The sequence below is a fragment of the Esox lucius genome, chromosome 16, assembly GCF_011004845.1.
Source record: "Esox lucius isolate fEsoLuc1 chromosome 16, fEsoLuc1.pri, whole genome shotgun sequence".
NCBI lineage: Eukaryota > Metazoa > Chordata > Actinopteri > Esociformes > Esocidae > Esox > Esox lucius.
Window position 1 is genome coordinate 10415698 of NC_047584.1, and position 25164 is coordinate 10440861.

General features: G+C 38.5%; 1 protein-coding gene across 1 annotated transcript in view; it reads right to left on the reverse strand.

Annotated features, from left to right (window-relative positions):
• lrp1bb (low density lipoprotein receptor-related protein 1Bb) overlaps nucleotides 1–25164 on the reverse strand; it is a 428510-nt gene that overhangs the window by 270137 nt on the left and 133209 nt on the right. Inside the window, exon 3 of the mRNA XM_020055063.3 lies at nucleotides 14316–14453. Coding sequence (XP_019910622.3) covers nucleotides 14316–14453 — 138 coding nt within the window. The remainder of the gene's footprint in view (nucleotides 1–14315; nucleotides 14454–25164) is intronic.

The window sequence follows — 25164 nt, forward strand, 5'->3', positions numbered from 1 at the left end:
TTCAAATCCATTATGGTGACATACAGAGCCAAATTTATCAAAATTGTGTCAGTGTCCAGATATTTACGGACCTAACTGTAGATTCTACAAGTCTGTAGAACTCTACTGGAGGGATGGAACATGATTCTTCCAAAAGATATTCCCCCAGTTGGTGTTTGGATGTGTGATGGAGAGCCCTGTCTGACACCTGGTTTCAAAATCTCCCATAGGTGTTTAATTGTGTTGAGGTCTGGTGTCTTTCCCTTAGATCTAAACTTTATTCATTGTTTCCCATTAAAACACTAACTAGATGATCAGTCTTTGTGACTGAAGCACCTGTCATCGATGCCCCAATAATGAACCCTCTTTCAAATTCACTCCTCTCGCGGTATAAATTCAAAATCGAGGACTACTGCTCAGCGTTTTTATTGCTTAATTTTATCACACGCTATACCTGTATGGAAGAATCTGCATTCGTTATGTTGCCCCATTCATTTGTTTATGTTTTTTGTTTAATTTCTCACCCGGCTGTGTCTAGCAAGGGATACATTATTATTTTCAAAAGGAATGGCATTAAAAAAAACCTCAAATATTCATATTGTAATTGAAGACAAGGAAATCCATACAGGAATAATTGAATGGTTGCTTTAATAGCTCAAATATTTCTCACACAATTATGATATTTTTCTGATACAATTTAATATTGCTTGGGGTTTGTTAGTGCCCTGTATGTTCACCGTTACACTAGAGTTAGAACATTTAGAAAGGAGTGTACGAATCACATCATGATATGGAAATGGTCAACGAAGTATAGTTATCCTCCACTAAACTAACCCTGCAGGAGGCCACATACTTAGGATGGCACGGTCCTCCTAGCCTTCGCGGCAGTAATACCTTGCTAACATCAATGGCTGACATTACTTTAACACAGCGCTAGAAGCCCAGGACAACACTCAGGCTATCATTCAAGGGCACCATGCTCTAGAATGGGCATAAACAAGAGTTTTACAAAATGGTCAGATTCTAACCACAGCAATCAGACGATGTTGGAGCAGTCAAGCTCAGTATGCTCAAATATGCCATCTGGTGGTTCAGAAAAGGTTCGAAGCAGAAAGGGAGATAATATGACATTGTGGACGAAATGCAATGCTGAGTCAGATTGAGTTATGTGCCACAGCACACAGAGTTGGTTTTGAGTGTTTAAGAGTGTTAGAAACTTACTTACACACATTTACATAATGCAATATGTGACAATCATTGTTGTTTGCAACAAAAAACTGAATAAAACATATACAAAGTGTGTTTGGACAGAATTCAGACCTATTCCCCTGTGTTATAGACTTAATTTATAATAGATTTATTTTATTATCAATCTAAACTCAATATCACATAATGATAAAGAGAAAAATGCTGTTCTTGGAAATAAATGCCCATGTATCAAAAATAAAACACAATATTTAAGGTACTTAAGTATTCAGACCCTTTTATCAGCACTCTGTAGAAGAGCCTTTGGCAGCGATCTTAACTTCAAGTCATATGTTGGTATGCCTCTACCAACTTTGCATACCTGGATTTGGGCAGTTTCTCCCATTCTTACTTGTACAGCCTGTCAAGCTCTGTCAGGTTGGACGGAGAGCATTAATAAACTGCGATGTTCAATCAAGTTTATTTCTGGGCTAGGCCACCCAAAGACAATCATAGACTTTTCTCAAAGCCACTCCAGTGTTTGTTTTGGTTTGCCTGTATGTGTCAGGTTGTTGCTGTGCTGAAAGATTAATCTTTGGCTCTGGCAAAGGTCCTCTGCTCTCTGTTTGTATGAGGTTTTCTTCAAGGAACTCTCTGAATTTTGCATTGTTCACTAAATCCTGATCAGTCTCCCAGTCCTAGTCCCACCCAACCACCATGCTTCAATGTATGGATCGTATTATCCAGATTATTAGTGGTATCTCGTATTTGCCAGAATTAATGGATTTTGGCCTCATCCTCAGACTAAATCATAATTTTCCTAATGCTCTTAGAGTCAATCATACTGCATGTCATATGCCTTTTGCTCAGGGGTTGCTTCCGTCTAGCCACTCTACCATAATGTTTGATCAACAGAGTGCTGTAGAGATGGCTGTCCTGATTACATATGTTGGCCGGACAGCCAGCTCTAATCAAAGAGTTCCAAACTCGAAACATTTTGCTATAATGGAGCCCACTGGGCTCCTGGGAACTTTCAGTGCATTAGCCTCTTTTTATAACCTTCTCCAGACCTAAGCCTTGGAGGTCTACAGAAAGTTCCTTGAATTTCATGGCTCTGGCATGCAGTGTGAAGTGTATGACCTTATATAGATACGTCTGTGCCTTTCTAAATCCAATCAGCTGAATTTGTCACAGGTGGACACCAATCAAGTTCTAGAGACATCTCAAGGATGATCAAAGGAAACAGGATGCATCTGAGTTCAATTTGGATTGTCAGGGCAAAGGGTATGAATACTTATGCACATCAGAATATGTCTGAGGGGGGGGGGGGGGTGACTCCTTTAAATTAGCTTTAGGTGTGTCAGCATTGACATGACATGGAATTTTCCAGACTTAACCAGGGTAAACAGACATTCAAATCTAGAAATACATTTTGTTTGAAGACAACTCAGGAAAGAGACTCCAATGTGACAGTAAATGCTGTTAATCCCTTAAAGCACAATTTGGTATTTCAGAATCTGGTTAGTTGCCAATGTATTCTGACATGACCTTAAATATCAGAGGGCATCTCCTGGGTTTGTGTGTGTGTGTGTGGGAATGTGGATTTTGCACCAGATATTTTAATTCAGCAACCACTCCTGACAAAGAAAGTCCTCCATAATAGGATTTGATCACACCAGATTGTTCAAACCATTAGGGAGAGTAATGGTATTACTCAAAATATCTCACCAGACTGTGAATCTTCAAAGTGAGATGCTTCAAATATTAATTGTGAGAGTATGTCATTGTTTATATTGTTCATCTGGCGTCCCTGCATCTTGCATGTGTGCATGCGCTTGAGTTGAACCAAATTGGTCAAACAGTCGGATCTAATAGTTTGGTATACTGCAAAATGTGAAATTCTAGTGAGAATATATTAGCCACAGCTACAGTAAACAAAAAAATTTAATGGCCGTATTCCTTTATCAGGGGCAGCAGATTGCTTGTTCTTTTGCCCTTGAGCAAGGAACTTAATAGTAATTGCTCCTGTAAATTGCTTTGGATTAGTGTGCTGCTGAATGACAAAGACATAGATAATTTTATTATGGCTTTCAAATGCACTATTGCTTAAAATGAAGCTATATAATTTAATTAATAAGTTGTGATTGCTCTCATGATTTTCTGTGATTAGTCGTCTTTGGAATTTGCTCAAATGTGGGCCAAATTTTATTTTTTTCATTTATCAACCAGTGTATTGTTTTACCATTACACTATGATTTGCCTGTATGGGGGAGAAACACAGTCTATAACATAATACTTTTTTTCACCATAAACACCAACAAAGAGCAGCATTCTTAAAGCTTTAGACATTCTAAATGAGTGGTCCCCTATAGAGAAATATGTTACAACACAATCTCACAGCCTCACTCAATTCACAAACAAACAAAAAAAAGATAATGCATGAAACGTTTCAATCACATGTTTTATCCTTTTTGAGTAACTTGTGTTTTTATGTTGTTTGTCTGATTACTATGTTGATTCTGCTTAGGCTTTAAAGCAGCTTGAGAGCAACTACATCATACATGGTTCCTGCGTTTTGTTAGGGTTACACAGGATGTTTATTCATTACTAAAACATAGATTACATTAAGTACATTAAATGTTTTTGTACTCACTTAAAGACAACATGGAATAAAGAAGAAAAGGTAGTGAAGTGGGAGGGGGACTGGTTGGTGATGTGGGCATCGGGCAGAAATACATCAATGCTAACAAATCATAACAGACAGCAAAAACCTTGAAGTACTGTATTTTCCAGTTATCATATGAAAAGGAAATATTTGATTAGGTTCCAATTATAACTATAATCGTTTTTCTTAGTCACTAAAAAAGTTCTGCACATTTAAAGTCTTAATTAGTACCCCATAGATTTTTCTGAGTAACAATTAGGTAGGCCTAATACAGTACACAACCATAATATCAGTCCGCCATGCAACACCATTGCAATTATAGACAGATCAGGGCTAATAAGTAAAAACATACTATTAATGCTTTTGTCAGCCACAATTTACACAGATAAGTTAAAGAAAGGGTCACCACGAGCCACCAGAACAGCGTCAACACACTTCGGCATGGATTCTATGAGTCTGAATCTCTGGTGGGATGGAACACCATTCTTCTAAAAGATTTTCCCCGAATTGGGCTTTGTAATGATGGTGGGGGAGTGTTGTCTAGCAAGTTGGTCCAAAATCTCCCATAGATAGATTCAGCATATTGAGCATACTGATCTTGACAGTTCAAACCATTCAGTGACCTCTTATGTACAGTGTTTTGGAGCATTGTCATCCTGGAAGATATCATTCCCATCAGGATAAAAAATGTCACCATAGGATAAAGGTGATCACACAAAATAAATTTGTAATGAGAACAGTGACTCTTCCCTCTAAGGGGAAAAGTGGACCCAAATCTTGCCAGGAAATGCACCCCCCACACGGAAACGCCCCCCAAAGCCCTCTCGACCGCATTTTCTAATCCAATTGGGGATGTCTTTCCCATATTTTTAAATGCAGATGTAAGTTTTGTTACTCTTCCTATTAGAACATTAGTCAGATGAGCAGTCTTTGTGACTGAACCTCCTGCCATCTGTGCCCCAACCCTCTTTCAAAGTCACTCAGATCCCTTTCTCTTGCCATCTTTATCCATAAACGAGGTGAACTGGCCCGACATCACGGAGCTGGTGGATAATAGAGACCTTGCGCTCCTCCACCTTCCGTTTGAGGATGCCCCACGAATGCTCAATAGGGTTAAGGAGACATGCCATGGCCAGTCCATCACATTTACCCTCAATTTCTTTACCAAGGCAGTGGTCATCTTGGAGGTGTGTTTGAGGTCATTATCATGTTGGAATACTGCCCTGCGCCCCAGTCTCCAAAGGAAGGGGATCATACTCTGCTTCAGTATGTCAGTACATGTTGGCATTCATGGTTCCCTCAATGAACTGTAGTTCCCAAGTGCCGGCAGCACTCATGCAGCCCCAGACCATGACACTCCCACCGCCATGCTTCACTGTAGGCAAGACACACTAGTCTTTGTACTCCTCACCTGGTTGTCACCACACGCTTGACACCATCTGAACCAAATAAGTTTGTCTTGGTCTCATCAGACCACAGTACAGCCATGCAGACCAATTTGATGCAGTGTGTGGCGTATGGTCTGAGCAGTGACAAGCTGACCCCCCACCCCTTCAACCTCTGCAGCAATGCTGGCAGCACTCATACGTCTATTTCCCAAAGAGAACCTCTGGATATGACACTGAGCACGTGCACTCAACTTCTTTGGTCGAGGCCTGTTCTGAGTGGAACCTGTCCTGTTAAACCGCTGTATGGTCTTGGCCACCGTGCTGAAGCTCAGTTTCAGGGTCTTGGCAATCTTCTTATAGCCTAGGCCATCTTTATGTAGAGCATCAATTTTTTTTTTCAGATCCTCAGTGAGTTCTTTGCCATGAGGTGCCATGTTGAACTTCCAGTGACCAGTATGAGGGAGTGTGAGAGCGATAACACCAAATATAACACACCTGCTCCACATTCCCACCTGAGACCTTGTAACACTAACAAGTCACATGACACCGGGGAGGGAAAATGGCTAATTGGGCCCAATTTGGACATTTTCATTTAGGGGTGTCCTCACTTTTGTTGTCAGTGGTTAAGACATTAATGACTGTGTTGAGATATTTTTGGGGGACATCAAATTTACACTGTTAAACAAGCTCTACACTAACTACTTTACATTGTAGCAAAGTGTCATTTCCTCTGTGTTGTCACATGAAAAGATATACTCAAATATTTGCAAAAATGTGAGGGGTGTACTCACTTTTGTGAGATACTGTATACACACACAAACAGCCGTAATCACACTGGTAGCATTATCTAATATTATGTTTTTTGTTGTGTAACCTTACCCCAACCTTAATCTTAGCCTTAACCACACTGAGTATAATCAAACCTTAACACTTAAAGCATTGTCTATAGATTTTACCATCATCTATAGGGTGTGCGTTTATATTCACAAGTCTTTGTTGCCAAAAATAAGATTAGGAAGAGTAAACAAATTTAAACAATATTTGAAAATGAGTAACTAGAATATGAAGTACTACAAGATTCTCATGCCTTATTTCCTATCAAAATAACACAGCAACATTGCCAACTGACCTGAACACCTGAATGTCACTATGTGTGATACGACGATTATATACATGCATCACTGCAACACTGATAACCAGTGTAATATGAAATGCCACTCAAATGAAGTAAACCCATGAAGACAACCCAATCAGTCTTACAATTAGCCATATGAATAGCAATGAAAAGAATAAAATGAGCAAACACTTAACCATAAGGCCATAGCAGCAGTGCAACACAGAGTTCATATTGTAAGCAATTTGCCAATTTTTCTGTGAATATATTCCATTTCATTAGACAAGAATGAATTCAATAAATATGCTAATAGTTGCCACTGTAAGCATGGTTTGTTACCACTATTCTATTTTTCAAGCTGCAAAGGAAGCAAACAGGAAATGATTTGTACTGTATTCACGGTAGTCATTTTAGTAACTGGGACGTTTTCTTTTATCACAGCCTCCTTGGCCCTGGAGGATATTGTTTGTTTGTTTGTTTGTTGGAATTGTTGGTAATGAAAAGTTAATCAAGTGAGATAATTGAATGCTGTTGAGAGGCACAGAGAGGGAGGGGGAGAAGATGTGTATGACATTGTTTTTCATTACTCTGTGAGGGGGCCTTTTAGCTATTAATAAATCTATTGTTTCTATTAAAAAATAAAACAAAGAGGGGTAATTTTTATCACTTAAAACCAGTCTGATCCACTTGATTGTTCTATACACAATGATAAAAGGTATTTTACTGTAAACTCATGAGGGGTATATTGAAAAACAATAAATGCTGTTGGCACTGTTATGAAGAGACTCCTGAGTTAGAGTGGCTCTCATCATAGGAATGTTATGAACTATGAAATGTGAAATATGAAATACATGAAATATGAACTTTCAAAACATTTCTCCAACAAGGCAAAGCCATGCAGAGAAAAAGACAAACTTTTGACAGGTGGCGTTTTGACATTAGGAATTGGCAGCTCAGTGTTCCTCTCAGGATAAAAGCACAGTTTACCCCCACACTGCAGCAAGAGGTCCACATTTCTGTGGATCAAACGTGTCAAAGCAGTGTAGCATAGAAGGCGGCAGGCAGCTACACTCATCACTGTAATGTTTTAAGGCATCTGGGGTCTTATTATCCTTGTTGTATTTCTTAAAATAAGAAGGCACACAAGATGTTTCTGTAAATGTGTCTGGTTATGGATGGATTTTGATGTTTATTGATAATTACAATTGCTCTATGTTATATTGAATTCTGTATTGTAAACCAGTCTTATTTGCCTTGTACAGTGCTGTACCTTTAAAATGTACAATTATTTCCATTACTGTCATTCGCTTTGTACAGTATTATATGCCTACCATATCTTTTTTGGTTCAGTTATTTCCATTACTTAAGAGACAACAATCATGCTGCTGAAGTATCTTCTGACTTAAATATTACTATGGAACATTTAAATGTAATTTAGATGGAGCTTTTATACAGAAAGACTGTTCAAAAGTTTGGTGTAACATAGAAATGTTTTCCATGAAAACATACATGAAATGAGTTTGAGACAGGAAATATAGTAAAATGAATAGGAAATACCGTCATGGACTATGTTAGAAATAATGATTTTTAATTGGAATAATAATTGTGTCCTTCAAACTTTGCTTTCGTCAAAGAATCCTCCACTTTTGTAATTTCAGCCTTACAGACCTTTGGCATTCTAGTAGTCAATTTGTTGAGGTGATCTAAAGAGATGTCACCCCATGCTTCTTGAAGCACCTCCCACAGGCTGGATTGGTTTGATTGGTACTTCTTATACAATACGGTCAAGCTCCTCCCACAACAGCTCAATAGGGTTGAGATCCAGTGACTGTGCTGGCCACTCCATTATAGGCAGAATACCAACTGACTGCATCTTCCCTAAATAATTCTTGCATAGTTTGTAGCTGTGTTTTGGGTCATTGTCCTGTTGTAGGAGGAAATTGGCTCTAATCAGGCTCCATCCACAGGGTATGGCATGGTATTGAAAAAAGATCCCCTTTCCCCTGACAAATCTCCCAATTTACCATACCCAAAGCATCCCCAGACCATCACATTTCCTCCATCATGCTTAACAGATGTCGCCAAACACTCTTCCAGCATCTTTTCATTTGGCCTGCATCTCACAAATGTTCTTCTTTGTGATCCAAACACCTCACACTTTGATTTGTCTGTCCATAACTCTTTTTCCAATCTTTCTCTGTTCAGTGTCTGTGTTCTTTTGCTCATCTTAATCTTTTCTATTTATTGGCCAGTCTGAGATATGGATTTTTCTTTGTAACTCTGCCCAGAAGGTCAGCATCATCTTCACTGTTGACACTGAGGCTGGTGTTTTGCAGGTACTGTACAATGAAACTGCCAGTTGAGGATATTTGAAGCATCTGTTTCTCAAACTAGACGCTGTAATGTATTTTCCTCTTGCTCAGTAGTGCATCGGGGCCTCCCACTCCTCTTTCTATTCTGGTTAGAGACAGTTTGAACTGTTCTGTGAAGGGAGTAGTACACAGAGTTGTAAAATTTCTTGGCAATTTCTCACATGAAATAGCCTTTATATTGCAAGAATAGAATAGACTGATGAATATCAGAAAAAAGTTATTTGAGCCTGTATCAAACCCACAACTGTCGATGCTCCAGATACTCAACCAGTGTAAAGAAGGCCAGTTGTATCGCTTCTTTAACTAGCACAACAGTATTTCGCTGTGCTTACATAATAGCGAAAGGGTTTTCTAATGATTAGTTAGCTTTTTACAGTGACAAACTTGGGTTAGTAAACACAACGTGCCAGGACTGATGGTTGCTAATAATGGGCCTCAGTACGCCTATGTAGATATTCCATAAAAAAATCTGCCGTTTCCAGCTAAAATTTTCATATGCAACATTAATAAAGTCAACACTATATTTGTGATCAATGTGATGTTATTTTAATGGACAAACAATATGCTTTTCTTTCAAAAACAAAACAGGCTGTACATTTTGAGAAGGTTGAAGAAGGCCCGTCTGTCTTCCAAGATCATTGTGAACTACAACTGCTGCACATTTGAGAGCATTCTGATGAACTCTTTCACAGTGTGGTTTGGTGGATGCTCCGTGGCCGACCGGAAGGCTCTACAAATGGTGGTGAAAATGACCCAGAACATTACTGGTGCCCAGCTCTCAGTCATCCTACTGTAGACCTCCAACGCAAGCGTTGCATGTGTAGGGCATGCAGCATCATCAGAGACCCTTCACACCCATACCACAAACTGTTTGTTATCTCATTTCAGTTGCATATGCCACCTTGCACCTTCAATTTGCCTGCACCGCACTTTTAGAATTGTCATTGTACTTGAATTCTTTCTTGCACATTCAGAATTGCCCTTTTGTACTTGCATTTGCCTCATTGCACAACAATTCATATCCCACTTGTACAAACATATATTTACATTTTCTACCCTCCCCTATTTGCCTTTTGCATTGTATTTGCCCTTATTGCATATCTATACATTACATTCCATCTATAACATACACCATTCAGCCATAACATTATGACCACTGACAGGAGAAGTGAACAACACTGATAATCTCGTTATCATGGCACCTGTCAGTGAGTGGGATATATTAGGCAGTAAATGAACATTCTGTCCTCAAAGTTGATGTGTTAGAAGTAGGAAAAATGGGCAAGGATAAGGGTCTGAGCGACTTTGACAAGGGCCAAATTATGAAGGATGGACGACTGGGTCAGAGCATCTCCAAAACTGCAGCCCTTGTGGGGTGTTCCCGGTCCGCAGTGGTCAGTACCTATCAAAAGTGGTCCAAGGAAGGACAAGCGGTGAACTGGCGACAGGGCCATGGGCGTCCAAGGCTCTATGATGTACGTGGGGAGCGAAGGCTGGCCTGTGTGGTCTGATCCAACAGACAAGCTACTGTAGCTCAAAGTGCAGAAAATTGCTGTTTGTTGCGTATGGGGCTGCGTAGCAGCAGACCAGTCAGGGTGCCCATGCTGACCCCTGTCCACTGCCAAAAGCGCCTACAATGGGCACGTGAGCATCAGAACTGGACCACGGAGCAATGGAAGAGGGTGGCCTGGTCTGATGAATCACGTTTCCTTTTACATCACATGGATGGCAGGGTGCCTGTGTGTCGCTGGAAAACATGGCACCAGGATGCACTATGGGAAGGAGGCAAGCCGGCAGCGGCAGTGTGATGCTTTGGGCAATGTTCTGCTGGGAAACCTTGGGTCCTGCCATTCATGTGGATGTTACTTTGACATGTACCACCTACCAAAGCATTGTTGCAGACCATGTGCACCCTTTCATGTCAACGGTATTCCCTGATGGCATTGGCCTTTTCCAGTAGGATAAGGCTCCCTGCCACAAAGCAAAAATGGTTCAGGAATGGTTTGAGGAACAAACGAGTTAAAGGTGTTGACTTGGCCAGTTCTCAGTCCAATCAAGAATCTGTGGAATGTGCTTGACAAACAAGTCCGATCCATGGAGGCCCCACCTCGCAATTTCAGGACAAGATATGCTGCTAACGTCTTGGTGCCAGATACCACAGCGCACCTTCAAAAGGTCTAGTGGAGTGCCTCCACGAGTCAGGGCTGTTTTTGGGGCAAAAGGGGGACCTACACAATATAAAGCATTTAAAGCTGATCGGGGTACACTATACCTAATACTAAATGTTCTGCCCTTTTCTCCTATTTGCATTTCTGGTTACATTAGATACTAACTACATTTTGTTGTACTGTACTTGTACTGTTCAATGACAATAAAGTTGAATCTAACTGACCCCAAACCTATGAATGGTAGTGTATATATTCTCATATACTTTACCCATATATTCTCATATAAGTAACTCAAAACTCTAGCGTTGTAAGAGCCGTGCTCTATGTATGACAGTAAACATGATTAAAATGAATGGAGGTACAAACTTCCTAAACTGAAGTTCTATTAAAATGTTTTAAAACGAGTGGGGCTTAAATGTTAAAAAGATTGTCATTAGAGAAGATTTATTTTGCATCCCTGCTGTAATTATGTCATTAATGAATCATTCAGAATGTTTAATTGAGTAGTCTAAGTTTTAGCAAACATAATCTCTATCAAACAAAACCACTATTAGTTAGGGTTTTAATTAAATACTCACCAATTGGCAATAAATAAAGCATTCATAAGTATACAGATATTCATGCACTAATAAAATTAATGACACTATATTGAGTGACAACTACATTATTTTATGAATCACATGTTATGAATCAATGCAATATACATGTATTCAATTATATTAATTTATGTGTGTGTGTGCTATATAACATGCACTGTTGATTTTTGACAGCATACCACTCAGGCATACTTCATGGAATTTTAAATATTCATGAAAACACTGTATAGCTACCTTCACACTGATTTCTCAAATGAAATTTACATTATGAAATATGAAGCAGACTGGATACAATATGGGTTTAAGTGGAACTCTGTGAATTAAACATCATCATCACTAATAGAAGGAGTAGTTGTAATAGCCCTAACAGTATAATTAGTTGTAAAATCATCACTACGGGTAACAAAGTTAACATTTGCTCTTGAGTAGTGTATAAATGTGAGTAGGGTGGGGCTGTGCTATTGTGGTTACAGTATGTGTATACTCTAGGTACATTACGTATAGTAGTATTGAGAGTTTGGCCAATGTTCCCTCCATGGCACCAGTAAACTTCAGGAAAGGTTTGTTACCTCAAGCTACTTTACAGGCTGTACTAAGCAAACAAAGCCAGGTTGCTGCTGTGGAAAACGTTGATCATGGCGTGCGGTCCTGTGTTGAAGTTCCACCAAGCACTGCCCCGAGTGGAGTATGTGATTAAAAATAAACTACTTTTCTGAAGGTGAGAGAGAAGGGGTTTAGTGCTTTTCCATATGGGCACCTTGGTATTATGCCCTCCTGGGATTTGTCCATGTATATTCATAAGAGGAGAGGAGGCAGCAGGAAAAGTTTTGTCATAGACCCAGCTGGTTCTCCATAACTTGTAGTGACCTCAATTCCTCCTCCATTCGTTTTGCTTCCCAACAAGACACCTTTTACTACTTTCTATGAGCATTATGGTAGAATACAACATATTATTGAAGCTTTATTTTAATAGGGACAATTATTTTTGAGACAATTTTTTACAAGTGACCCCAGCATGAAAACCCTGTACATAAGGATACACCGATATGAAAGTCAAAGCAAAAAGAAACAAAAATGAGGATGAATCTTACAGAAGGTCATTGCACTCCAGACAAATGAAATGTTAATATTCCATCCCATGGAATAGTTGAAAAGGTCACAAATCAGATACACTTCTAGGTGACAGACATGAGTATCTTGAGGATGGATATTACAATTTAAACAAGGGCCAGTGCCACTGTTAAATGTATTGCTTCTTTTATTAATATTATTTATTTATTTTAACAGTTCTTCATAAAACTTCTTACGAAATGTATAAGGAAACGTCTGGTTAAAAGGACAAGGATGGATTTCATTACTGCACTACTGTAGGTTTTCAAATACTTGCTAATTGTAATTAATTTTTACATTGCAGTAATTTTACTGACATTTCTATCCGAGCAATGTACATACATTACTGATTGCCCACAATTGGTACAACATTTTTTTCTTTTTAGGGATGGGAGGAAAAGGGAATTGGAAGCTGGGACTGAATTTATAGAGAAATCATTTTAAAAGTTAAGAAAATTGCATTATGCACAAAATACATTTGCTGTCAATTTCTGTATTTTAATCATTTTATGACAGCATGTGCAGCTTGGAGATGTCATTCCAGCTAATCTTCTTGGTAGGTGGAAACTGACACTTGTCTTACCATGAGCAATCATGAATCAAAGTTCCACATCTTTCTGTCCAGTCAATGATGCAGCACCTTGTGTGATTGCCTTGTGAATTGTAATGCCGTTGCACTGTCACAAATTAACATTAGCTTTGTGATCAAAATATTCAAGGAGATTCAAAGGTACAATTTCTGTATGACAAACAGCCAGAACAACTATTTAGGGTTTACTTTTGTTTAGATTTCTTTCATATAATCTAACTTAAAAACATAACATTCTTCTCTTTTCATATTGGATTTCACAGGCCAAAGACAGCTCTGTAATGGTCTATATTTGCACACTCATCAAATAATTTATGAAATCACTTAGGGAGCTAATAGTCTTTCAAAATCATAAATTTTAAGAAGGTTTAAAATAACAAAACACTCTTACACAGTGCTATATCACAATGTCAAGCACTTTCAGATCAATACTAATACAATTCTGAACCTGTTCCTTTCTCTCAGCCAAGAAACCAACCCAATTCATTCATTCAGAGTGAACATTTTAGTTTGCTACCAAAGTAGAACAACAGACTGAATAAGACCGAGAATGCAATGTGCAGTGGCATCACAGTGAACAGGATGAGGCATTTGATCTATTTTCAGCAATTCCTTGAGTCAAAGGCCAAAATCACCTTGAATCGACACACAGTGTGACTCTCACGTCGTACCGGTCAGAAAAAAGGTCAAGCATTGTCAAAACTGGCCACACTGACTATAGCTAACAGGCATTTAGTCAGTGCTGCTCGCTTTCTCAGGACCACGGTAAGCCATTTGTCTACAGCGGCTTGACACTGCATGCTTTAGAATGTGTCGTGTACAACACAACACCTCCTGCTACTAACCTACTGGGCCAGCCAATCACATGCTTTGTTACAAACAATTTACACAAGCATGCACACAGACTACAGAGGGCTAATTATGAAGGACCAGCTGCACAACCAAACTGACTACTCTAGAAATGGAAGCTGGACTACTGCACAATTAATGTATAATTAATGATCCAATGCTTTAGACAAAGTCATAACAGTTTGACATTGCTTAAAGACATACTGCTGTCCAAAGACGCATATGTTAGCGTTCAAAATGAACACCAGTGCATGTGCTCCATTCACTGCTTATTGTGAATAAAATAAAACGGTCTCTTACCTCTACAGTGAACTCCTTCATCGAAGCCATCCTCACAGTCTTTAGCTCCATTACAGAGCTTGTTGAAGTGAATGCACTTCCTCGTCCCTGGACACAGTATGTGATTCAAGGGACATCTCACCACCACCTCCCTAATACCTAGAAGAGAGAAGACGGTCACTGTTAGCATGCTGTGTGACACTAGTCTGTATTCATTAAACAACCTGATTCGAAGGGTTTGCTTCTAAGGAACACTCAGTCTTTTCCTGCCATGTGTAAGACAGGTGAATTATTTTTGGATCCATTCAAAACAAATTTCCCATCCCTTGCTCCATGGAGACAGTTGCCTAAGTTTTTTTCTTTCAGATATTTTAACACCAAATGTAACTCCCTCTAATGTTTAATACATTGTTCCTGTATTAAAACTACTTAAAACAACTGTTTGGATTTTTTCAAAGAAATCAATAGATAAATATATCAGCCAATAACTGGTGGGTCAGTAATACTGTAAAAGACTAATACCACACATACAGTCTTATAAACAATGCACGTGTTGCAACTTTCAACAAATTCTATGTACTGAAAGTTTGAAACCTTGAGCTGTACAATTTTTAAGGTTACTTACAGTAAGTTACATAACACTATAATTTTCCAAAAAAGGCAAAACATCACCCACCAGGACTGATTCAGCACACCCCCATGTGCCCGTTCAGATATTACGTGGCTAACACATTGTAGGTGATTGCTAGAGCTCCTAAATCTTAGGTCAACTGTTGCAATTTTTGTGAATGCAAGATCTCTATGATAAAATGCATCCTTCATCCAAGTTTAGCCAAAAACAGACCAATGGTGTCTAAGATTGCCATTGAATAACTGATGTATATTGTTAGATTATGGGCATGGAAGTACTGACTGACAACTCCACAAAATATAGAAGGTAAGGAACATCTGTTTCCCTTAAGAGATGGGGCCCCACTCCAAGACTGTAGAGCAACGAACTCCAAGCTGATTGGAAGCTAATAGACTGTGTAGGGTTGGCTATAAGATAAATTACAGCCTTTTCTGGCATAAAAGACTGTGTAAACTTTTGATTATTTGGAGAAAATGCAAGACCTAAAGAAAATCAAGATCATCTGCTACTCATGTTATTAAAAAAGTTCTCTCCTGACTTTCCGGTTTTATTATTTTCTTCGTGGATCAAAAGTGGACAGAACCTAACAATATGAACCAACATAGTCTGGGATCTGATTTCACTGTAAAGGACAATTACTCATAAAAGCATTCATTTGTGTGATGTTATTATCATTATTTCTTTTCATTTTTTGGGGCCATATTTTTTCATACTATATAAGCTCTTTTCACAGTGATTTTCCTCTACAGAAAACATGATTACCATTCACAGGAGAACATCATTGGAAAAATATATAGAAGGCATTAGCCTGCATGTGCAGATTCCATTTATACTTCACGGTATGGTTCTTTATACATAGCACACGTTTAGTGAGTAACAATACGAATGCCACAACATTTAACCAAACAGTGAAACCAGTAACCGAATGCCACCACACACAAGACTGCATTTACAAGCACACACACATGCCAATAAACACTTGATAAGATGAAATAGGGAGAGAGAGAGAGAGAGAGAGAGAGAGAGAGAGAGAAAGAGATGCTGTTTAAGGTTGGTTTCATTAGACACGTGGTTGACCCTCTGCATGGAAGCAGCCCACGACAGCACATAAAACAAATCTGACCCAAGCAGCCAACACTGTAAATGTGTCACATTGCGGCTTAACTACTTTGGTATCAATTACTATAACGGTAACACTACAGCCACTTAACAAGGAGATTTACTGTGACACGTGACAGGATCTCTTAACGATCATTTAAGTTCCTCTATAGCTCGGTATGAACTCATATCCAACACAAGAGCACTTGATCCATCCAATCTGAGTGATTACTTATTCTCGGCTTTCATTTACTTCATTAGGCGAGATGATGCCACATTAAGGTAGCCATTACAAAGGGCCCTGTCATTCCCAACAGATTTAAAGGAGAGATTTGTGGGTGCAATAGAAGTGTGCCTTTATCGAGACCCATAATGATTCACTTTAACTATGCCATGGTCTCTCCTCTTCTCTTTTCTCAGGCCTACTTTATTACATTTAGTGCATATTATATCGTTTTTATTTCTAATACGTCTTGCTGCAGCCCTAAGGATATGCTATATTTAGGGAAAGTCAAATATAAGTGACCTCTTCTCTGATAGTTCATATTTCATATATGAGCAAAATTGTAGTCCAATCAACTGGGCTCTTTTCAAACTGTTTCTCTGAGACCTCAGTGTTAAGAATCACTCTTTTATGTTACATTTTCTCTTTTCATGCCAGGATGAAGCCCGCATTGCACACAATATGTTGTACTCTTTCCCCTTGTACACTAGGAGTGCAGTAACCTAGACAATGCTTCAATGTGAGAAAATTGGTGCAAAAATATCACATGAATATTTTAAGGGATTTATAGATTTTTTTCAGTCCATTCTGGAGTAGCAATAATTAAGTATTTTGGAAAATACATATTATAGAGGGAAAATTGTCACTCACTGCTCATTAGCAAAGCTACAATTTTTTTCATGCATTTAAATCCCCAACAAACAAATGGTTACTGCATCAGCAGTGTATATATGGTAGTTAACTTAGGAACATGAAGGTCTCTGACAAGAACTCCCAAAACGCACTAATGAAATGCATGAATATTCAGTGGTTCTGATCTAATGTGCATGAAGACACAGATGGTCTCTGTAAAACTGAGAGATGATGACAATCGCTCTACCAGCACACAACTACCAACCCCATTCTGCTCACAGAATCCATGGTTAATGTTTACTAGGATTTCAAGACCTTAAATAACCAAGCATGATAACTTTTTAGATAATTAACTATGACATGTCTTCAGTGTGTAGATGGATGCCAAACGCAATAAGCTGAAGCTCCAATAACAGATGTCGTCTCTTTTTTACAGAGTTGCAATATTTAAGTCTCTCAAATTACTGTATATCAAAGTGGCAAAGCTCTAGCCTCAAAATAACGTATTCATAAATGATTCATGTCCATAGATGAAACATCCATGCAGACTGAAATACCAGTTCAGTCAAAACATCTACGGCTAATTGACACATGTGCCCTTCAATAAAAAAGGTCCATTCTTTTACAGAAGCACAATCCCTCAAATTGACATGAACCACTTTTACTTTTTAAATTTCAATGTCTTTTTCCAGCAAAATTGTGACGCTATATATGCTGCAATTTGATAAAAAAAATTTTTTTACCAGTGCCATATATTCTCAAATTTTACAGAATTACAAATGAAACACTGACATTCTGTTATGTTTCATATCTTTTTAAAATACTGACACTGTAACTAAATTGTACGCTGACTTTGAGTTTGTGCTGGGAAATGTGTGTAAAAAGCAGTGCATTATGGTAAAGACATACTTTGTTTTATTGAAAACTATGCAGTGCTTGACTTGGCATTAAATAAATGCAAGTTGTCAATGCCCTTAATTTAGTTTAATATACAAAAAAATGTCAGTCCATAGCCACAATAACAGTCTGCATCCAAATGAAGCCCATGTAAATCTAAATAGAATGTTGCCATCTCATATTGTTTTCTTGATTAATATCTGGACAATATCTGCTGTGTTAGGCTACTGTATAAAACACATATCAGCCCCTCTTATCTGGACAACATGGTGTGCAGGCATTTAACCCATTGAATCAAACCTAAACTGGTAAAGGAATTGTCCTTTGATGTTTAGGCTGAAATGTTCATGTGGGTACCTGTAAACAGATTTCCTGAAAGATGTTAGCCACAATTAAATATTTCATAGAGTATCTCTATTAAATGTTTCCCAAATTCAAAAAATTGCATGAGGTAGGCAACTTTTAAAGGCAATGGCATAAGTCATGGTGAATAGAGATGTTATATACAAACATTAAATAAAGTAAAACAAACATTCAATCTGTACAGTAATTCATGCAGAGCAGTTGTTTGCTAATGCCGCAATGAGAATATGCTTTGGTGGAAATATTAATTCTTAGATTAGCAAAAAAATTATAATGACAACTTACCATGCAACAAGCAAAGTGTTAGCAGGTGTATTCATGCAACAGAGCTAGGGGAGCCATGGCCTGTGATGAGCTCCGGTCAAGTCAACCGCCAATAAAGTTACGGGTAAACAATAAATGCGTGATAGTAGCGAAATCCCGTCAGCTCCAACTAAAGTCAAGCTCTAACTGAATGGCGCAGAGACTCAAAAATGTAAAATGCGTTAACGGCGACAAAAGAATTAACGGCGTTAAGTATTTTAAATTAATCGCATACGTTAACTTTGACAGCTTAAAAAAACACAAATGTGTTTTGTGCGTAAGAATCCAACTGCATAAAACTGGCCTGTATTGGAGGGTGCCAAGAAAGAAGCAGTTTCTAAAAAGTACCATATTAAAGCCCGAGAGTGACCCTGCTGCAACGTGGGAAAAGGTTTTGCGCTCAGGTGAGACCAAGATATAGCTTTTTGGCCAAAACTCTGTCTGTGGCGCAAACCTAACACTGCCCGTGCCTCAATACACACCATCCCTCCAGTACAGCGAAGTATGGCGGTGACAGCATCCTGCTGTGTGAATGCTTCTCAGCAGGGACTGGGCATCTTGTTAAAATTGAAGAATGGATGGAAGAAAATGCAGGAAAATACTGCAAGAGAACCTACTTCAGTACACTAAAAAACTGAAGCCTGAGAGGAAATTCACCTATCAGCAGGACAATGATTCCAAGCACAACTGTAGTGGCCAAAGAACAAAAATGTATTTTGCTTTACAGTGCTTCCAACCAAAGGAAATGTCTGCAGTATGTACTATTTGTAATTCAGCAAAAAAAGGAAAATTGGTTAGGTGTTTGGATATTTTGCAAGGCACTGTATATAGTGTATACATACTTAACTGTATATTGTCAGTAGTCATACTGTTCATAGCATGACACTGAGTTATTGATTCCTTTCCAGTGTGGGTGTGTGTGTGTGTGTGTGTGTGTGTGTGTGTGTGTGACGGGCTACAAAAACCATCAAGCGATCATTTTGTTTTACCATTAAGTCAGCACAATTGTGAAACACACAAGCACTGGTTATTTCAAAATGTTAAAGCTAGCCCTATTTTATGTTACCCTTCCGTTAGAAATGCTAATTTCAGAGCTTGCCTGCCCTGAGGTAGGTTTGTCCTTAAAATGTGCTCCAAATTGCTTATTTCAGACACCAGTGGTCGGAATTTTTATAATATTCAATAGCTGGTCCAAGCTGTGACATGGTTTGTTAAGGTGTGGATTTTAGCAAAAGCACAGCCTATTTAGACTTCATGCTCAGTGCTCATATACATCTGTAAAAGAAGTAATGCACAGCCAATGGAGATTGGAGAGAGACCCTATTCTCTATATCATTGTGAACGCTATGTATGTGTTTTGGTATTGGACCTCAGCTACCCGAGCCATTGGCTGGGCTGCTCCTGATCTGCACCGTAGAGCCTCTTTGCATTCTCACACTCATTCACAAATTCACACTGCAGCTCTTGTACACAACTAAACACACACACACACACACACACACACACACACACACAGACAATCTCCATGGAAACGCAGTCCCTTCACTCACAATCACTCTCCCTCAACACAGAATCAATCCACATTGCTGTAAAATGGTGCTGTAAAACTTTCCATCACCACTGCCTTTGCAACTTCCATAATCCGCAAGCAATGACAAACCGCAAGCCGCAATGACAAAACTCTTTTTTCATTTGTGACTATTTATAAAAAATTTTAAACATAAATATCTGACGCGAATAAGTGTTCAGAAGCTTTATTCGGAACTTCCAGAAAGTAGAAAAACCCAGCCCTTTGGCACCAGCACAATCTAATGCATCCATTAGTTTGGTTGTTAAAATAGCAAAATCCTCAAACCTATAGCACCAGAGCCCTTAGGGTCATATCCCAAACCTAATGCTGCTATGAAAAAAAAAAACAGTGAATATCATTCTCAAGTACAAAGGGTGCAATGAGACAGACTATTTGAGCACAAGTGGCTCAGAAAATCAAAATGTTTTCCTATGAACAATGAGCTTACAATGAGCTAAATGGGTCTATTCTATTTAAAGTGAAGGAAATACATAGTTTTCCCCACGTTGTCCTTTCCATTAACTTAAAATAATATGCAATGTCATTTATGGGTACAAGTCCACTTACTGCCAACTAAATCTTCAATCTCCGTTATCCTTTTCCACATAGTATTTTTAATTAAAAACCATGGTGATATTTACCCTCTTTGGGGGAGTGAAAAGGAAGAAATCAGATGGGACTCTTCTAGCTAATCCGTCTATTTAATGTGCATTGAAAAGCCTTCTGGCTGAAATTTCAGCAGCTATGTTCATTATGATTATCAAGTTAATCAGAGCACCACCACTGGTATGTGGAATGATGAATTCCTGGAATAAAATAATTGGGAATCAATCAGTAGGGAAGCTCATTCTCCTCTGTGCTAGATAAATAATGTTCATGGCTTTGATAGCATGTTTACCAATGTATTATTTTACTTCAAAGAGAGCATAGTTCTCTTTAGGGAATAATGTGTATTTTACCTCTGACATGGTCCACTTTCAGACACAAAGCCAACTGTTGATGCTAAGAACCAAGTCAGAACCCGTGCAAAGGGTGCAATCCTTTGGATTCGATAGGGAACCAGAGTGACTGCTGAGCAGTACTTCACGAAACCATTGCATCAGCGTGAGAACCCCAGTTTCTTGGATTAATTCTAAAACCAGTGGCGTTACCATGGACGTCTAATAAGACTCCTCTTCTTTGCAAGACCCCAAATTGATTCTGTGAAAATACCTTTCAGCTAACCTACATGGTAAAAGAAACTTAAGACACTTTTTGAGTAGAGTCTAAACAATGAGAGATGAATGACGGCGTGCCTTGTCCCTCAGGGAGTAGTCAGTTCCTCAGTTCAGTCGTCATCTGTTGCTCTGTGATGGTTGTCAATATTTCAGAGATCCTGCTGAGCTATTTAAAGCTGGAAAACGTTTGCGCAGAGTATTTGAGTATCTATGACAGTGAATGATTGACTGAGTGACACTTCGGATGGGAATGAATACTTGGGAAATACGTATAGAGAATATCTGAAAGAGTGCTATATTAACTGCCAGATCGCTTGTTTGAAGAACAGAACTAGGAAAACAATGTGAGTGGGTGTATTCAGGTGTCTAAAAAAAGCATCAAATTTCCAACATCACTACATAGGAGATCACATCTCCAAGTGTAGGACAAAGCTGAACCCACAATGCTAACCTCAATAGCCTCAATAACCTCTAAAAATACTCCCTTCTTCAAAAATCTTTTACCCACCAGTGAACATCAGGTCGTTGACATTTGAAATGTTGAACCCAGCCAGAAGGAGATTCTGTCCTGTATTTTCCTGACCTTGAGATGGCGAAGGCAAATTGACATATAAGAGCGGAGGTTTCATTTCATGGTTTTGTAGTCATCCATGTAACTTGCCGCTTCGCATCCCTGTATTATTTTATTCTTATTAACCTGAATCCAAGTGAATATCTGGCTTAAGAACAATGGTTTCTCAGCCAGGTTTCCATAGCCATAACTGGAGTACCAATGCTTTATTCACATCCATAGGTCTGACCTGAACAATACATTGATGGTTTGGATATTTCCAATGGTGTTAAAGGGGCATTTCAAACTGGGGGACACTTGGGATGTTTGTATCAACTCAGTTGTTATTTGAGGTTTCAGGCTAGTTATTTGTAAAAGCACTTGTGACAACTGCTGATGTAAAAAGGGTTTTATAAAATTAATTTGATAGATTTTTTGAATACAATATAGGCAAGGGCTGGCCAACCCTGTTCCTGGAGAGCCTCTGTCCTGTAGGTGTTCTCTCCAACTCTTATTCATCACACCTGATTCTAATTAGTAGTTGGATGAAAAGCAGACTCAGGTAAGTCACAAATGAGGCTGAAGAGAAAACCTACAGGACAGTGGCTCTCCAGGAACAGGGTTGGCCAGCTCTGATATAGACAAAGCTGTAAATAATTAAACAAAACTATATTTTTCCCACATTTTATATACAACTTGGCAAATTCTGTAGAATCTGCTTTCATGCAGAATAACACTAAAGACACTTTCATTGTCATATCAAATCATTTTTAATATTTTTTTAGGTGCATAAGTTTAACATACTTGTGCCTTGAACCTCTACATATTACGCAATGCAATGGCTTCTCATCAAGGCTGTGGATGGAATAATAACTTTCTGAAGAAATCTTACATGGTCATATTGACCCATACATGTTTCACCAGAAGTAGGTGAAGATGATTTAAGAGACAACGCTCCATGTATGGTTTTCCCTGTCAATATCCAGGTGAAAGGCAGTACAATTCCATTGATTTGTGCCTTTCAACAAACAGTGGTTTTGGGAATTGACTTACTGAATATTGTTTATTTTGGGTACTGTACGTTCAGAAGCTAGAGTCACTATTAAGATCAGTTGCCATTATGTAAAGCATTATGTAAATATTGCTATGGTCATTAAAACAAGTTTACTACAATATTGGAGCCAAAACATTATTAGGTCTTATTATTTTGTATTAGTCTACTGTATATTATTAGTCTACTGTATATTGTACATGAGCAGAAGTGTTTTTATTGGTCTTGAAGCAGCTTAAACTAATGGAGATTCAGTTAATTTACTTGGTTTTCCGGCTAGTCACTGAACATTAGTAAAAAAGATGGTGGTCTTGCCCAGAGAACTAACAAACAGATTTAGTAAAAAGTTGAGAAAGCAAGAATTATAGTTATTTTTACAGATTAAATATGTTATTTTTAATGGTGAATGTGTGTTTTTGCCAAATGTAGAGGGAAACTGCAAAGCTTCATTAACACACAGTAACCCACAATATTCAAGTGGACAAAAAACATCTTAAATACTCTTTACTATATAAAAAAAACAAAAATACCCTATTTGGATAAGTGGCACCAACCAGACCTTGCATAGATCAGGCAGTACCTCCAAACTGGATGACCGGCCAAGGAGGAGATAAGCTACCTAGAAGCCAATGGTAACTATAAAGGAGCAACAGATTCTGAAGGAAAACCTGCAGTCGTCTGCCAGGAAGTTGAAAATTGGAAGATGGTTCATGTTTCTACATGACAATGACCCAAAGCGCACTGCCAAAGCAACCATGCAGTGGCTGAAGGACAAGAAGTTGATTGTCCTTGAGTGGCCTAGTCAGAGCCCTGACTAAAATCACACTGGGAATCTGTGGAAGGACTTGAAGAGTGCAATCCATAAGCAGTCACCATGCAATTTGACTGCGTTTTAACAATTCTGCAAAGAAGAATCCACAAATATTACATGGTCTAGGTGTGCAAAGTTGGTAGAGACATATTCAAAGAGACTATTACCCCGGGGATGTGATCACTAATCCACATAGGGTATTTCATAGTTTTTCCACACTTATGTTTTCGGTTATGTAAATAAAGCAGAGATAAATTCAAATTTGATATATTTTTGTTTCAGGCTGTAAGGCAACAAATGGTGAACATTTTGACTTTCCCTACCAACTGTATGTTATCGGATTGGCAAATGGTGAAATTATTATTAGATAAGTTAGTTTAACTGGAAAATGTGTAAATGTTTTTATTTGATCGAAAGGCATATGACCAGTCCTCTTCTGGTGGTGCCGGGTGAAGATTATAAGACTACATGGCCTTTGGGCCACATACATTTTTTGCATGATCAGAAGACAAGCAGGTCAATAAATGCAAGTGGCCTGAGACCAGAGTCCTCAAAACAGGATCTAAGTTTGCTCCATAACCAGGTGGAGAAGGACAACGACAGGGAGAAGGACAGGGAAATGCACCAGACAAATGTGGAAGAGCCTTTTTCTGCAGTCAGGCACAGAACACTACATGCATGATCAACAATGTTGTTTCAAAAATAAATATAGTTTTAAAGCATCTATTTCAGTCTTTAAATAGTACTAATATTGCATTTTCCGATAGTCATTTTGTTAAGGAGGTGGAATCTATGTTCCCTAAGTGCTGGAATGTGGTATTTTATTAACAGAATACTGAGAAAGTTGATTCTACTAACCTAAAAAATTGTTTGTTTTAGGTTGTAATAAGAAGATCATTATCGATGCCAACATTAGTAAGTAGTACATTAAGTGGTAAAAGTCCCCTTTAATTGGGCTCTACTAATTATTAGCTAACTAATTATATGTTTTGTTTTGTTTTTACCTGTCATTTATTTTGAAACAACATTGGTGAACATTGGGAACCAAATTGCACAGTTGAAAGAAGCCATTCCTTTGCCTCCATGATTTGCTTTTTTTTTTTGTTATAACAATGACTATTGTTATAACTAAAGAAAGTTGCAGAATTATCTTTTAAAAAAAGGCATTTAAATTAATAGAGGGGAGAGCCAACATTGTGTTCCATGTGCAATTTTTCCAGTGGAGCCAAAAGAGCTACCACTTATTGGGTGATTAGCCCAGAATATGAGCATGGCTGAAAGGGAAAGCAAGAATGGGTGGTTGAGAGAGAGTGAATCAAGGACAGACTCAGAGATTACGATGCTGATTATGTGTATCCCATTTCTTTTCCCTATCTCCCTCGTGCTACTCTGACCGTCTAGGCCAGTGAAAGCATACAAAGTGATACGGAGAGTCAAGGCTCAGCAACAGAAGACAGGATGGAAGGGGAGTGAGAGGTGATGGGAGAGATAGACATGTGGATTGAAGAGAAAGAGGATGGGGA